General features: G+C 38.3%; 2 protein-coding genes across 2 annotated transcripts in view; both read right to left on the bottom strand.

Moving 5' to 3' along the window:
* Positions 1 to 4,170, bottom strand: part of Pcdhac2 (protocadherin alpha subfamily C, 2) — a 39,374-nt gene extending 35,204 nt beyond the window's left edge. The window contains exon 1 of the mRNA XM_026384424.2: positions 1,609 to 4,170. Within this exon, the coding sequence (XP_026240209.1) occupies positions 1,609 to 4,170 (2,562 nt within the window). The remainder of the gene's footprint in view (positions 1 to 1,608) is intronic.
* A 168-nt stretch (positions 4,171 to 4,338) lies between these two features.
* Pcdhac1 (protocadherin alpha subfamily C, 1) overlaps positions 4,339 to 17,994 on the bottom strand; it is a 33,883-nt gene continuing 20,227 nt past the window's right edge. The window contains exon 2 of the mRNA XM_077796441.1: positions 4,339 to 4,713. Coding sequence (XP_077652567.1) covers positions 4,339 to 4,713 — 375 coding nt within the window. The remainder of the gene's footprint in view (positions 4,714 to 17,994) is intronic.

Below are 17,994 nucleotides of genomic sequence, written 5' to 3'. Positions count from 1 at the left end.
TCTGCAATCTACATCCTTTGGTTAGGCAGCATTGACTAACATCAGGCTCTTCTGATAATAAATCTACAATGTCTATGGGAAATTCTACTCTCAATCAAGGACAGAAAATTCTGTACTTAAGCATTATATTACTCAAAGAAGAACTTATAATGTGACCATACATTAAAAAAGTAGCAATATGTCAATGAAAAGACATTACAAAAATATAGGAGAGACAAATATTATTAACTCAATTTGTACTAGTTCTAAAAGACCTAAGTGGTTGTTTCAAAAGATAATTCATCACTATGTATGGGACAAAATTTTGTCTTTTGAAATCCAAGTTTACAGTACCAAAAAGACAATCTCTATTACTTCAAGCATGCATACAGAGACAAGTATAGTACACACTCCTGCACATCTATGCATTTTTCAATAATTTGTGCATTCTTCACAATAATGAACAATCTGCCTGTATAACTTCTTAAAACTAGCACATATACTAATACCTGTCTTCATGAAGCTATCCACTTTCAAAGCTTTCTGTAGTTCATTGCAAACCAAATTTTAGATCCAGAAAATGAACATGTGCTTTGAAGTATTGTCATTTAACTTAAAGACATTAGGGGCTTGATAAAGTTACTTTATCTCATCAAAATTCCAGGAGTGGTCAAGAGGGAATCAAAAGTTTATAGATTGCACTTAACTAAATGCAGGAATATCCTTTTAAAATGAATTCAGAGTATGCCAAGAAAGGTGGCTAGGGGACATTTCTTTTTTTCTTCCTCCCTGATCCTAGCATGTCCTGGTTTTCACCATTCCCTCATATCTCTAACCCAGTCATTCTAATATCTCCCTTGCCCAACCATAAAAATGTATAATCTCTCTGCCTTACCATTATACATTTCCTCTGACATGAGGAACATTACCTCCTTACAGAACAGTGACCACATCATATGGCCAAAGGAAACTGGCTTCAGGGTGAGGTCTATAGTTTATGGCTTTATCACCTCTGATGTGCATTTCCAGAGGATCCTACCACATTCGTTCTGTGCAATTACCAGAGATTAACTGGACAGTTTGTACTACATACAGTCCGAGGTATAAACACCCAAATAGAGGTAACTGCACCAGCCCCTAGAGGTCTCAGAGCTCGATAGATAGATAGATAGATAGATAGATAGATAGATGTAAAGAACCATTCCTATAGAATTAAAAAATGATTTTTTTGAACCCAACTTTTCCTATATGGGATACAACAGAGGCTCTTTCTCCTTAAGTTTCACAATGTTACTTCTCAAACATAATCTTTATTCCCAGACCTGCTCTTTTGCTCTACAAAGCTGAACTTTAACATTCAAATATTTAAGACTAATCTTCACTTCTCAAACAACTTTATGGATAAGTCCTCCTACATGTGAAAAAAATGGGAGGTAAAACAATTCTCTAGTGCTATTTTTCTAGAGAAGAAACAGCAGATTATGACCAAATTGGAGGTACTATTAACACTTAATTTGTCAGATAACCTGTCATTGTGAATAATTCAATAAAGCCAACCACATGATATCAGGAGGGGGCATGTGAAAATACAGAACTTTTTTTAAATATACCCCTTGAACACTATCTCACCTCATTTTGAGAAACAACATCGTTTTTGAGAATAATCAGGTTTCCAGCACTCTGCCCACTTTGGCCTGTGAGGTGCCTGCTGTCAGTCACTGCTGCTTGGGCTCCCCCAGGCCCTGGTCCTGTCTGGGCCCCTGTGTTGTAAAACATGAAAGTATCACTCCCTGAGCCTGCTGTCAGACAGGCCTTGTAGCAGTAGGTCTTGGTGAGGGAGCCATTCCCTCGAACCTCAATGAAGTGAGGCTGCACCTTGAGGCCATGTGGTAACCTGGCATCAATATTGTTGTTGGCCTGTTTGTATAGTTCTGCAGGGCACCGCTCCCTCACTCCACAGAAGCCTCCACAGCATGAAGTGCCATATGCAGTGTAATGGTAGCACTTGATGATGCTCAAAACAATGATTGTCAAAAGAAATATAAAAGATACTGTGCTTAATGCTATTATCAGATAAAGTGTAATTTCAGAGTATGTCCGAGGACTCTTCACATGTCTCTGAGTGTCAGGGAGAATTTTAGAAACCCTATCCACCACAGCTACTGTAATGGCCACAGAGGATGAAAGTGATGGCTCCCCATTGTCACGGACCACCACAGTCAGATTGAAAGTGGTACCACTCTCATCTCCTATCTTTCTAGTAGTCCTAATTTCTCCTGTGTGCAGCTCTACTTTAAAGAGGTCCAAGTCAGAAGTCTGGGCTAGATGGTAAAAGAGCCAAGCATTTTGTCCAGAGTCTGAATCCATGGCTATGACTTTGGTGACCAGGTAGCCAGCAGGGGCAGTTCGAGGCACCATCTCAATGGCTGCTGACGAATTGGTTGAGGTAGGGTACAGAATGTGAGGGGCATGATCATTCACGTCCACCACATACACATTGGCGGTCACAGTGCTGCTCAGTGGTGGCTTCCCCTTGTCCTGGGCCTCCACAGTCACAAAAAACTCTCGAAACTTTTCATAGTCAAAAGAGTTGACAGCATAAAGGCTGCCACTGGCACTGTTAATGGAGACATAGGAGGTGACTGGCAGCCCTTGAATCTCCCTCTCTAGGAGGGAGTAGGTCACCTCTGCATTCTCCTTTTCATCTGGGTCTGTGGCTTGCACAGTGCAGAGCAACACTCCTGGCAAATTGTTTTCCTGGATGTAGATGGAATAGGAGTCCTTCAGGAAGCTTGGTGGATTGTCATTGATGTCAGAGATTTCAACCTTCAGTGTCCGTTGGGATGTGAGTTGTGGTATTCCTCCATCAGTGGCTATTACTGTGATGTTGTAGGCAGCCACCCGCTCCCGGTCCAGAGGGCCACTCACCACCAGTGTGTAGGAGTTTCCAAAGCCATTCAGCCTGAAAGGCAATGTGGCCTCCAGACCCAAGCTCACTTTCCGGTTGGGGCCTGAGTCTTGGTCATTGACACTGAGAAGGGCCACAACAGTGTTGGGTGCAGCATCCTCAGGCACTGGGCTATATAGGTCCGTCAGCACCACCTCTGGTGCATTGTCATTCACATCCACAATGTCCACCAGCACCTTGCAGTGACCCGCCATGGGCACTGGACCCTGGTCAGTCGCCTGCACATAGATCTGGTAGGAGGAGGCCTCCTCATAATCCAGCGCCCCACTCACTCGCACTTCCCCGGTACTGGCATCTATGCTGAAGAGCTGCCTTTCTCGGTCCGAGGTGTAGCTGCTCAAGGAGTATCTGAGCTCCCCATTGGAGCCCTCATCCGGATCTGAGGCATTCAGCTTTACCACCAATGTGCCTGGGGGTGCGTCCTCCCGCAACTGGACGCGATAAGTGGACTGGTCAAAGGCGGGGGAGTTGTCATTAGTGTCCAGGACGCGCACAGAGATCTGCGCGGTGCCTGAGCGAGGTGGGCTGCCCCCGTCCACAGCCGTGAGAACCAGGTGGTGCAAGGCTGCCTGCTCGCGGTCTAGGCCCTTACGCAGCACCAGCTCCAGCACCTTACTGTTCTCCTGCAGGGGTTTAAGGTCCAGCTCAAAGTGTTCACTGGGGCTGAGCTCGTAGGTCTGCACTGAGTTGGCGCCCACGTCGGGGTCCTGCGCGCTCTCTATGTGAAAGCGCGCTCCAGGCGCCACCGATTCGCTTACCTGAAGATGGTAGTCGGGCCGCGGGAAGCGCGGCGAGTTGTCATTGATGTCCAATATTTCCACTTCAACTGCGCTCACCGCCACAGGGTTGTGCGCCAGCACCTCCAAGCTAAGCAGGCAGCGAGGCCGCTGCTCGCACAACGCCTCGCGATCAATGCGCTCGTTGACGAAGAGCGCTCCACTAGTCAGGTCCAGCTCCAGGTAGCGCGGGCTGGGCACACCCAGATGGTTGATGCGCAGACAGCCAGGCCCCAAACGCCGCAGCTCCAGCCCCAGCGCTCTAGCCACGTTGCCCACGAGTGCGCCCGGTGCTTGCTCCTCAGGCACCGAGTACCGTAGCTGGGAGGCCGCCGGGCCGGGCAGCAGCACCACCAGCAGTAGGAAAGACAGCAGCAGCAGCCACGGCAGGGGCCGCCGGAGTCGTGGATGCTCTGTAGCCCACAGTCTCGTGCCAGCCTGCTCCATAGCCTCCGGCGGCGGCGGAGGCAGCCGGGCAGGGCCCGAGGCAGCAGCTTAGCCAGCCCTGCTCCACGCCTGGGCCCCGCCTCCGCCTCCGCTCGTGCCGCCCCGCGCCGACTCCAGTACAGTTCACGCGCTACCAAACGCCTGGGGCCGCTCCCCTCGTAGGCCTTCTCAAGGGGCCCCGGCCCCTCTGCCCCGGCTGATCCCCCATACCCCAGTTCCTCCACTCTTCTCCAGTCGTTCAGCCCGGCTCCGCTTCCTGCAGCTGATGCTGCTGCCGTAGCTGCTCCGGGGGGAGGGAAAAGGAAGCTGAAGGGGAGGGGGAGAGGGAGGAGTGTTCAGCAAGTCCAGCTCCGATTCCGCACCGAAGTGGTGAACAGCAACCTCGGACTGCCCAGCCACTCCAGCCTCATCTCCTCCACCCCGAACCCGCCAGATCCCAGCAGACGGCGGGAACACGGCCACTCCCTGTCTCCCTGCCCCCAAGGTCCTGTCCATCCACTTTCCAAGATCTCTCGCCTGCTTAAAAGGTCTTATAAGATTAGTCTGTGAAAAGCAGTTAAGACCCTGGAACTCAGGAGCTATCGGCTCCCTGAAAAAGATTTCCAAGCGCAATCCAGGAAAATAAACTGAGAACCTTAGCTAAGTATGGGGACCTGGGTGGCGGCTCTAACATTTAAAGGACACAAATGCAGGGGCGGTGCTCTGGAGCCACTGGGATGGGAACTGATTATTTTACCTGACCCCCACGACATCTCTGGAACACTCTTTAGTACTACAGAAAGTGCTTAACTCCTAGGGCAAAGGGCAGGGGATAGCAAATGCTGTCCGCCTTTTGGGAGCAAAACTAAAACCAGCATCCTGGGATTCAATACTCAATTCTGCTCCTAGTCAAGCGGTACTTTTAGTGTGTACCTTGGCAAATAACAAATATTTCAGTGTTTAAAACTCCATTAGCTCCTTGAAGTTGCAGGCAAACCTCTTATTTGACCCGTTTAGGACACACTAGATAAAAAATTGGTAGAAATTTTAAGGCTTCTTCCCCTAATCTCCAAATCTTTTTCATTTTTCACCCAAGACATTTTCTTTCAAGAGTGATTTTAATTTTTTTCTTTAATAGATGACAATGTCTTCAAGAGCCTACAAAATCATTAAATTAAGAGTGTTACTCATGATCTTCTAAGCCAGGCTGGAATTTGAACTCCATTAAAGCTTTGCAGTTAAAAAAAAAATCTGTTATTAAGCAAAATATGGGAGGCTGGGATTTATTTTACAATAGCTAGCAATTTCAATGACTGCAGCTCATCTTCTATAAATATAAGTTTCCTATAAACCTCTGTGCCTCTGGGTCCCTAAGCCTACCCTTATATTGCTGCAGAAGTGACACACAAATTCTCTACCATGAATGAGAAGGCAGAAGGAGCAGGCAAGCCTTTCCCTGCTGTGTCATTGCCTCTGCTTCTCAGTTCTGAATATTCTCTCTTTACAGGCCCTCTTATCTTTCCCACAGAGGTTTAAAATCTATTGCCCAACATGCAGAAAAGCACTCACTAAAATGTCCTTTCTCTTCCTCATCTTCCAGCATCATTGTATTTGTAGATCTTCTTTGTTGGTCATTTTCTAGCTAAGGACTGGAACAAAGCCAGAGCAAAAGCTGACTTTTGGCATGCTTCCCTCCTTGAGGGGACACAGTTAAAGACCCAGGGTTATAATCCTAACACCCAGACTTCAAAGGTCTGAACTAGCACATCCTTCCTGCTACCCAAGTACACTCACTAACAACATTCCATGCATGACCTAACCAAATTTTTTTTTTTTTAACAGTGAAACTCCCATCTTTTTCTTAGCACTGCTGTTTCTTATTTGTCCTCTTTGTTCCCTCAAGGGTGCAGAGTGGGAGGCAATTTCCATCAAAATCTATTCCTGTCTCCTTTCTTTGGTCTCTGGCTTCTCCTTCTTCTGTCTGCATCCTCCCCAAACATCCCTCAGTAATTCTGTCTCTGTTTGCTGTGGTAATTTGATCTCAGGGAGCCTTAATCTCTCAAGTGCACAAACTGTAGTCCTGGCCTATGTCCTCACCCATTACTTATTTCTGAAAACAAATGGCTTATAAGTGGAATCAAGTTGTAAATTGTCAGGAAAAGTGACCTTTCTTCCCCTCATCTCCTCCCAGCCCTCACAGTCACTGCCACCTCTGCCCATAGCTCAGAAACCTGCCTCTGGGTATTGACCATGTATGGCCCTCTGCCCCTGAAGTGATCACAGGCACTTAAGGAAGAGATTAAAGTGGTAGAGGCTTGTTGATGTTTTTTAACAGAATCCCCTAAATGTCATGTCTCAGGAGAAAAATGACAAATTGTTTTTCAGCAATCTCCTCATCTTCTGGCAAGGACACCTCCCAGGTTGTCCATTTTGATGTTTCAGGATCATAAGCTCCAACTAGTGTGTTCTCCCTTAATGACTGAGAAGGCAAACAGAGAACCAACACAATTAGCCTCCTTTTCAAAGACATTGTACTAAAAAGATGGTATATTCTAGTTTTGGCACTACAATAATTTTGTTCCTCACGCTATGGTCTGAGGCTTCTGTCCACCTTACCAACTAATCAAATGTGATTGGTCTCACTGTTGGTAGAGGGCCCTTTCTATAAATATGAATACTAGTGTTTTGAGCACACTGTTATGCATTCCTTCCCCTAGATCTTGCAGAACACCTGACTCAAAAACAGAATAGAACAGTGATTAAGAGTGCAGTATTTGAAGTCAGCCACACTCCTGCTAATGACTAACTATGTGACTTCAGACATATATCTTAATGTAAGTTTCAATTTACTTATTTCAAGTGTGGAAAATCATACTAAATAAAATTCAGAGAACTAGTATTATGATTACACAAGATAAAGTATATAAAACAAATTGCATAGGGACTGACAATTGCATTATTAATATTAATGGTATTTGTGATGGTGATGTTATTTTTTAAGTATTTATTTTTTAGTTGTAGTTGGACACAATACCTTTATTCCATTCATTCATTTTTATGTGATGCTGAGGATCCAACCCAGGGCCCCACATGTACTAGGCAAGCACTCTACTGCTGAACCACAACCCCAGCCCAACTGGGATGTGATTAAATGCAACCATTTCTTATTGTCAAACAACATCTTAGCTAATAATCTACATGTGGCATGGTCCCTTAGATAATAAACAGAGACAAGCAACTGCAACTATATCATTTAAGAAATCAATGATGATGGGGAAGATGAGTGTGCACCCAAATTAAGCTTTCTCAATGGTTTCTACAACTTATTCTACAAGTTTGGGATATTTTGAAAACAACTCTATATTTTGAAAACTACTCCCCCAAACAGCCCCCTGTTAAATTGCCAAGTAAAAGGAACTTCTTCCATAGGAATTCCTCCAGAGAATTTATTTCCTCACAAGAGATTCACTTTTTTAAGATACAAAGAAATAACCCTAGCAACTGAGTACAGAGTAATTCCAGAACAGCACGTGAACACTAATGTCTTGCTGTAATTTCTAGCACCCAGTATAGAGCAAGGCACAGAGGGCTCAATTCAATTTTTTAAACAGAAATTTGCTTATGTAATTTAAATAAAATAGCTTCTTCCTTGCTCTTCCTCATTCCAAATCCTATGTAAATTTCAAGGTCCTGCTCAAAACCCACCAATCCATGAAACAGTGTCTATTCTAAACATAAGGATCTTTCTTTCTCTTTCACAATCTGCAGCCTATCTCTGAATGCTAATACGTGTCCTTCTTTAATTCATACAAATACTTTACTATTCTCCAATTATAAGCAAACTAAAAGCAGGAGCCATGTTTTATATTTGTGTCTCCTTCACAGTGTTGGAAATCTTATAATTCTCAATACATGTTAATTGCTTCATCTTCTTCCGACCCTATTTTTAGCAAATTCAAGAACAGCTGCTGCAACTCAGGCATTCCCACTTTGCTGTATGTGGATAAAACACATCTTACAAAAGGAAGGATCAAGAGCATGCAATGATTTTACTATGAATTTTTGCCTTTAAAGCTGTCAAATGAAAATATAAAACAAAGTACTTCAAACTGGGAGAACTAACAAAGTTGCTGAACCCTAGAAAGGGTTTTGCCCAAAGGTATTATGCTGTCATTTTTCTACTTTATATTAAAATTATAAGTTATAAAATTAAGGTATTCTTTGCTTATAATAAGAAAAGTGACAAGATTAAAGAAGAGCCATAAGACAGAATGTTTGTTTTCCCCTAAGCTGGATAAGAACTTTGAAATAATGTTCCTTACTTATATTTCTTAATTATATTTGTAAAATACATCTCTCAGGAGATCATTGGGCACAGGAGCAAAACCAATCACAACACAATAGAATTAAGCTACAAGAAAAATACTGGCACTCAGTAAACTCTCCTAATTCACATAAATTTCCATTCTCTATTATCAACATCGATTCAAATCATTTTATTTTGCAGAACCACAGGACAAAAGGACATGCTCATTAGTTTGATCAGGTTTGGGGATGACAATTATGAGTATCTGTCAAACAGAGAAGGGCCTAGTTTTCATTTTTAATTTGTGAATTTATGTTGCTCCACAGGCTGAGTACCTGTTATATAATTAAAAAGAGACAGGGCTGGGATTGTGGCTCAATGGTAGAGCACTTTCCTGAACCACATAAAAATAAACAAATAAAATAAAGGTATTATGTCCCTCTACTATATATATATATAGTATATATATATATATATATAGAGAGAGAGAGAGAGAGAGAGACGGAGACAGAAAGCCATCTCCAAAGTTTAGTCTGATTCAAAGTGGTTTTAAAACTTTTCATCTTGTCAAAAATGGATGGTGGCTGGGGTTGTGGCTCAGCGGTAGAATGTTTACCTAGCACACATGAGTCACTGGGTTCGATCCTCAGCACCACATAAAAATAAAATAAAGGTTAGTTAAAACAATGGATGAGATGCCTGATCTTCAGGCACCTCCACAAGAAAAATACTTTTCAATATAATTACAGCATTATTTATAGAATTAGTGCCCCAAATTTTTCACATGAAATGACAGCTGAGTTTTTTTTTACATCTCCCTTCCTCCAGAAGGAATACAGTAGTACAATATTTGGCATTAGCAAATGGCTTTTGGGAAGAGATACTTTAAATTTTTAGTTCTGAGAAATTTATATGATGATACTTGGCTGATATTTCTAGAAATTGCTGAGAATAAACAAAAGGGACTCAAGCCATCTTTGGATGAGTATTAAAAAGGGAGAGATAGCTAACATCTTGGGGTGGATAACAGATAAAAATCAAACTTTATTTCTCCATCAATATTCTCAATTGAGCAGCCCTAATAAGATTCACAGAATATTAAAGGTGAAGATTTATTTAGACTCTTAGCCACATTCTTCATTTTTCATCAAAGAAAATGGCTACATAAAACTTGAACCTCAAGATTGATGAGGAAATAGGAAGCACAAAAGTGATATGAGTCAAGGATCTGTAACCAGATAAATGATCTTCCAAGGTACTACAAGACCCTACAGATATGACTAGAGAACTAAATTTCCTCTTTTTTAAAAAAAAGTGCCATTGAGTTTGATATAAATGATTTCAAAATTATTGTTTATGAGCACTTAGAAATGAAGACATTCTTCCTAGAAACTATTTTAAAAATTGTTAACTTACAACCTACAACATAGACTTAATTTTTTTTCAAATGGATGTTTTAGATTTTGAATTAGTAGAATCATTGATAAATTAAGTACTACAAACACAGTCTTCTGGAATTCATGGAGACATAAAGTCTCCCTATATATTCATGAAGACAAGATGAAGAAAGATAGCAATACAGTATAGTTTTAAGGTTAGGTGATTTCATAATTGTCTGTTGAACAGTACCGAAGAGTGTTTATTAATGGAATTCATCAGCCTGGAAGGAGAATTACAACAGGGACTATAGGGATTTATCCTTGGTCTTATCCTATTCAGCATTTTATCAGTGACTGAAGACAAGGAGGCAGCAAGCTTCCAACAATTGAGCACCAAGTTGAGCTCTTCTGGAACAAAAATCAGCACTGTCTAGGTTAAGCTAAGTTTTTGACTCATTAAAAGCACAAATATTCTATTTAAGATTCAATACGTGCCCCACATTCATAAGTTTGTATTTCAGCTAAAGTCTGGCTTCTACTATTGCCATTAAGATCTGTTCCAAGTTTCCATTCATTACTTAGGACCTCTTATTTTAATAGAAAACCTTGTTTGGCCCTGTTTCACTTCTCTAATTCTTAGAATTTTGGCCACAGAATAAAATAAGATGAGAATTTGGCACTAAAGAACATCCTTGTTCCCAAGTGGGTTTTAGCCAAAGCATTCATTGATTTCAATGTGTGTGGGTGTGGGCTTGTGTGCATTTTAAATTTAGATATTGCTGAGGTGTTTTGAATTTGAACTGTTTTCCAAGATATGACCTGAGCTCAGTCTAGATGAAGGCCCAATTTCTACTTTCTTTTTCCACTGTGTTTGTTGCCTTGAAACAGACAAATCAACCTATCTGGTTCTCAAAAGTTCCCATTCATATATTTAGAGTACCATTGGCTTATTTGGGTTCCCTTTGTATTCTGATGTCTTGAGGGTTAACAGTTTAATATATATAGTCATTTAATCCTTACAAGAGACTAATGAGGTTGGTATTGATGAAGAAATGAGATTCCAAAACAGTGAAGAAATTTTTCAGATTCTCTAGGAACCTTTTTCCCCGTGCCTCTGTTTCTAGTGGTCTGATACAACATCTGACCATTGCACATACATGCACCCCTGCTTAAGAATCTTATTGGTCACAAGCTATTTAAGTATTTTTATGGAGCCCTATCTCAGTTGTTTTCACAACTACAAATTTCTTTCTTTTTTAGATAGATTTTGTTACAAAATTCCTTTAATAGCTATGCTTGCAACATGATAAGGTTGGTAAAGTATTAATTCTCTAAATTAGCCAGGCTAAAATGTACTGTTTTATGAATATTAAAAGATACTTTAAGGTATTTTGATAAAATACTAATGGTACTAAACCTTTCCTTAGCAAACCTCATTTTATTAAAATTATTTAGAAAGAAATTACTGAGTCTTCAATTTCTCTCTCTCTCTCTCTCTCTCTCTCTCTCTCACTCTCTCTCTCTCTCTCTCTCTCTCTCTCTCTCTCTCTCTCATAATAAGCAAAGGAAGCACACTGTACTCAGCTGATAGAATTCAGAAGAAAAATCTGGCACTGGTTCTACTTATACAATGCTTCTGAACTAATGGTCTCAAAAAAATCTTAAAGTCACTTAGCTTGATACACCTACAACCATATATCTTGATTGGTACCAATTTTAGCTTTTTAGCCCAGAACAGAAAAAAATATACAAAACTCCCAAATACAATTAATAATTTGTGAGCATTCTTTATCTTAATCTATTTTCAATTGTCTATTAAATCCAGTGAACCAAAGACAGTATGGTGATAACTTCAGCTAAGATATAAAAATTAAAACAGAGAGGTTTGATAATTTCCAAGAAATACAGAGTCGATTTCAAGGAGAACCAAATAAAATTTTCTTTTCACTTCAGTGTTACATCTATTGTAACAGAGCTGTCACCCTCAGATATTCAATATCCTTTGTAATTAAATTTTCATCATAGCCTCCTGTGACTGGTTTTCTGCAGTACTCTCTAGTATTCCTTTGATCTGATTATCATAGTTCATTTAAAATCTCAACTGTATATGAAATATTTATTGGATCATAAATCAGTGTATACATAGTATACATTGGACAGCCATGCTCACAAATTATATACCCATCATAAAATGCAACCTGTCTACTCACAGGTATTAAATAAATAAAAGAGTACACAAAAGTCTTATTAATAATAGTCAAAAATTGGAAACAACACAAAAGTCTATCAATAGGTGACTCAAATTTTTAAAATATGGAATACAAAAAAAAATTGGGAACAGCACAAAAGTCCATCAATAAGTGACTCAATTTTTTAAAATATGGTATATAATAGAATACTACTACACAAAAGTAATGTACTACTGAAAATACACAACATGAAGAATCTCAGTCATTATGCTGAGTGAAAGAAAGCAGATGTAAAAAGTTCACACTGAATGATTCCATTTATTATTTTTAAAATGCAATAGTATATAGTGATGGCAGCAATTGGTGGTTCTATGGGCCCTGGGTCAGAAGGAAGAATGACAATAAAACAGACAACAGGACACTTTGAGGGTGATGGAAATTTTTTGTGTCTTCATGGTAGTGGTGCTTTTAAGAATGCATGCAACCATCAAAACTCATTGTATAACATAATTTAAGTAGATGTGATTATATTAAAATAACTTTAACAAAGTTGATAAAAAATTTTAAAGCTAGATAGCTTATTAAAATAATTATAATACTTTAAGCTTTTTGCAATTTTTATTAGTTCTTTTTAGTTATGCATAACATTAGGATTTGTTTTGACATAATTACAAAAACATGGAACATAATTTGCTCTAATTCAGTCCCCAGCATTTCCCTTTCCTGTCTCCTCTTAAAGTAAAATTAATCAAACCACACTGAGTGCATACAACCTTCAATAGAGTATTTCTATAGAACTATAGATAAAATATTGATTAATTTATAAATCAGTTATAGAATAAAAATTGACATTATACTTCAAAGAAGAGGCAAATCTAAGTGAGGCAGATGGCAGCAGACATATAGATAATATTTCATAATTTATCACTCTGCTCATCTAAATAGGTCAAATAATGAGTACCATGGTTAAAAACGTGAACATTTACTTTTTAACTCCTAACTACACAGAAGATAAAACAATTTTTCAGTGATAAAATTAGTTTGAAGAAAATATTTGTGAGCCCAAGGGTGACAGATTATGAGAGTCATCATAAAAGAAGCAGAAACTAATGCTTATGTTCTCAACATTCTAAGGCTCTTTTCTCTGCACAGAGCTACAAGAAGCACCATGACAATTTAGACTATTTGATTTTTAAAAAGATGAAAGGATGTTGAGACACATCAAAAATCAGATCAATTTCAAGCAATGAAATAGAAGACGCCATCAGAAGCCTACCAACCAAGAAAAGCCCAGGACCAAATGGATACCCAGCTGAGTTCTACAAGACCTTCAAAGAAGAACTAATACTAATACTCCTCAAATTATTTCATGAAATAGAAAAAGAGGGAACACATCCAAACTCATTCTATGAGGCCAACATCTCCTGGATTTCAAAACCAGACAAAGACACATCAAAAAAAAAAAAAAAAAAGAAAAGAAAAGAAAAGAAAACTTCAAACCAATATCTCTAATGAACATAGATAAAAAAAAATTCTCAATAAAATTCTGCCTAATTGAATACAAAAACATATCAAAAAGATAGTGCACCATGATCAATGTGGTTCATCTCAGGGATGCAGGGTTGGTTCAACATATGGAAATCAATAAATGTAATTCATCACATCATTACAATTAAAGATAACAATCATGATCATCACAACAGATGCAAAAAAAAAGCATTCAACAAAATACAGCACCTCTTCATGTGCAAAATACTAGAAAAACTAGGAATAACAGGAACACATCTCAACATTGTAAAATCTATCTATGCTAAGCCCCAGGCCAACATCATTCTAAATGATAGAAACTATACAGCAGAGTAGATGGATGGGAGAAATATTGAAAAATTGAAAGCATTTCCTCTAGAAACTGGAACAAGACAGGGATGGCCTCTTTAATCACTTTTATTTAACATAGTTCTTGAAACTCTAGCCAGAGCAATTGGACAGATGAAAGAAATTAAAGGAATATGGATAGGAAAAGAAGAACTCAAACTATCACTATTTGCTGGCAACATGATTCTATACTTAGAGGATCCAAAAAAATTCCACCAGAAAACTTCTAGAACTAATAAAAGAATTCAGCAAAGTAGCAGGATATAAAATCAACACCCATAAATCAAAGGTATTTCTCTACATCAGTGACAAATCCTCTGAAAGAGAAACTGGAAAAACCACCCTGTTTACAATAGCCTCAAAAAAAAAAAAAAAAAAAAAAACTTGGAAGTCAACTAAACGAAAAGGTCAAAGACCTCTATAATGAAAACTACAGAACACTAAAGAAAGAAATTAAAGAAGATCTTAGAAAATGGAACTATCTCCCTTGTTTTTGGACAGGCAGAATTAATATTTTCAAAATGATCATACTACCAAAAGCAAAAAACTACCAAAAGCACTATACAGTTTTAATGCAATTCCAATCAAAATCCCAATGACATTCCTCAAAGAAATAGAAAAAGCAGTCATGGAATTTATTTGGAAAAATAAGAGACCCAGAATAGCTAAAGCAATCCTTAACAAGATGAGTGAAACAGGTAGCACATTACACCAGACCTTAAACTATACTACAGAGCAATAATAACAAAAAGGGCATGGTATTGGCACCAAAATAGACTTATAGACCAATGGTACAGAATAGAGGACACAGAGACAAATCCACACAGATGCAGTTATCTCATATTAGACAAAGGCACCAAAAACATATTGGAGAAAAGATAGAGTCTTCAACAAATGGTACTGGAAAAAATGGAAATCCATATGCAGCAAAATGAAATTAAGCCCCTATCTCTCACCATGCACAAAACTTAACTCAAAGTGGATCAAGGAGCTAGGAATTAACCCAGAGACCCAATCCCTAACAGAAGAAAAAGTAGGCCCAAATCTTCATCATGTTCAGATTAGTCCCTGACTTTCTTACAAGACTCTGAAGCACAAGAAATAAAAGCAAGAATCACTAACTGGGATGGATTCAAACTAAAAAGCTTATAGGCAAAAGAAATAACCAGTGAGGTGAATAGAGAGCCTACAGAATGGGAGCAAATTTTTTACCACACACACACAGCAGATACAGCACTAATCTCTAGGATACATAAAGAACTCAAAAATCGTAACACCAACAAAACAAATAATCCAATCAATAAATGGGCCAAGGACTGAACAGACACTTTGCAGAAGATGATACATAATCAATCAACAAATATATGAAAAAATATTCAACATCTCTAGCAATTAGAGAAATGCAAATCAAAACTACTGTTAAGATTTCATCTCCCTCCAGTCAGAATGGCACCTATTAAGAATAAAAAAAAAAAAAAGTTTGGCGAGGATGTGGGGGAAAAGGCACACTCATACATTGCTGGTGGGACTGCAAATTGGTGCAACCAATCTGGAAAGTAGTGTGGAGATTCCTCGGAAAACTGGGAATGGAACCTCCATTTGACCCAGTTATCCCACTCCTTGATTTATACCCAAAGGATTTAAAAACAGCATACTACAATAATGCAGCCATTTTAATGTTTACAGCAGCACAATTCACAATAGCTAAATTGGGGAACCAACCTAAATGCCCTTTAGTAGATGAATGGGTGAAGAAAATGTGGTACATATACACAATGGAATATTACTAAGCATTAAAATAGAATAAAATCATGGCATTTACAAGTAAATGGATGGAGTTGGAGAATATTGTGCTAAGTGAAGTAAGCCAATCCAAAAAACCAAATGCCAAATGTTTTCGCTGATATGTGGATGCGTATCCATAATGGGGATGGGGTGGGGAGCATGGGAAGAATGGAGGAACTTTAGATAGAGCAAGGGGGAGGGAGGGAAAGGGAGGGGCATGGTGGTAAGAAAGATGGTGGAATGAGATGGACATAATTACGCTAAGTACATGTATGAAGACACGAATGGTGAGACTCTACTTTGTGTACAACCAGAGACATGAAAAATTGTACTGTATATATGTACTATGAATTCAAATGCATTCTGATATCATGTATAACAAATTAGAATAAATAAATAAATTTTAAAATATTAGAAAAGAAAAAAATTTAATTCATAACACACCAGTATGCATGTAGCATAACTGTACTTTTCCCAATACTTAAATGAATTCTTAATGGTAGAAGACAGGTGATAGGAAGATACATTTAATCTTATGCACATTAATAATTAACTATCTGGCTCAGGCTGTCATTAACCTTAGGAAGATATGTTTTAAAGGCTTTGGTGGAGATTCAGAATATACTACTTTCTTATGAGAAGAAGTCAAGTGTAATTTTTTCTATTGCATAACATTTTCCAATTATCAACAGAACAGGAATGGGAAAGCTACATTTCTTATTCATTTTCTAGGCATCTGTATTACTACTAGGTACTGAGAATAGAGACAATCTGATTTTGTTGGACCTGATAAAAAAAGTATTTTAGTATTATTTCCATAATAGCCCCAAATGTGGTTAGATAGAAGGGACTGAAGAAAACTATTTCTGAGTTAAAAGAAAATTGTAACATTCAATACTACAAAGCAGATCCAGTAGAGAGGTTAAAATCATTCACACAATAATTTATAGATGGAATACGCCAATATTAGAAACTGAGAGCATAAAGAGATGTTTCTTGGATGATAGAAACTATACAGCAGAGTATATGGATGGAAGAAATAAGGACAGTTCTAATGTCTCACTTCAGAACAATAGGGAAATAGGCACTTTTCACTGTGGAGTTCAGCAGAGCTGTAAAATACAAAAATGGTTAGGAGCAAAACCCCAAATTCTCTACATTATTGTTCCAACTGGTTAAGATGTTCCCAGACAAAATAATATGACAAATACCATTAGAATGAATAGAATACAACATTGTACTTCTGCTCTACCCTACTTTTAAAAATGATCGCTTTAGATATCAGAAAAACCATCTTCAAATAATTAAACCATTGATTAGACCATTTAAAGTAGGAAATATATTCCTTCACACCACTAACAGGCCTCAGCCCTTTAATTATCAACCCTCTATCTTCAGCCTTCCTTTTTTGATCTAGATAAAGCACCCCTCCCTGGATTTTTTTCCCCTGCATCTCCTACTGTTTCTTTCCGATTCAATATGGAATTCAGACTTCATAATGTATTCCACAAGATTTTGACCTTATCCCTCTCCTCACCACACATACACTTTATGCATTGTTTATCGTTTTATCAATACTCTAGCTCCAAGGATCATGTTTATGTAAATGACTCAAAATCTATCTTAGAATCCAGCTTCTCTGAACAAATTCAACTATTATCTATCTCCACTTAGTGATATTTCTAAACTAAACTCATCCTTTCCATGAATCTTGATAGACTCTGTTATTTTACAGTAACCCCCACATTTAGTAACTAAACCCTATGGATTCTCTCCTTTATATCATAGTCAATTCCTTTCCCCTAGCCTGTTTAAACCTCCCAAGTGTCTAGATATTTTAACAGTAGTTCATTTCCCTTTCTCCAATCTGTTCTTATCCCATGGATACTAACCAACATTGCTATAATAATGTTTTTCCAAATGTTATTCTTATAATAGAATGTCTACACCTTAAAATTTTTCCATTTTGTCAATATTTTTTCTGCATATTGATTCTTAGAGGCAATTTTTTTGAAAAAAATATCATGTTAAAAAATAATAAACCCATTAAAATTTTTATTGACACAGGACACAATCTAGCTAATTTGGGAAAAACACCTTTGTAATATTTCATCTAATAATATATCATGCTACCACATTTATGCAAGATTTTAAATATTTTTCAACAAAATTTCATACTTTTCACATTTCTCATTAAAATTATTCTTAAATATTTTGTTTATTGTTTTTCTGAATGAGAACTTTTTGCCATTTTATTTTTTACCACTGACAAATAGAAAAACTACAATTACTTGTATGCACATCATCTACC

This window comes from Urocitellus parryii, chromosome 1, assembly GCF_045843805.1.
Source record: "Urocitellus parryii isolate mUroPar1 chromosome 1, mUroPar1.hap1, whole genome shotgun sequence".
NCBI lineage: Eukaryota > Metazoa > Chordata > Mammalia > Rodentia > Sciuridae > Urocitellus > Urocitellus parryii.
The sequence above is the reverse complement of the archived record's forward strand: the minus strand, read 5'-3'. Positions and strand labels throughout refer to the sequence as shown.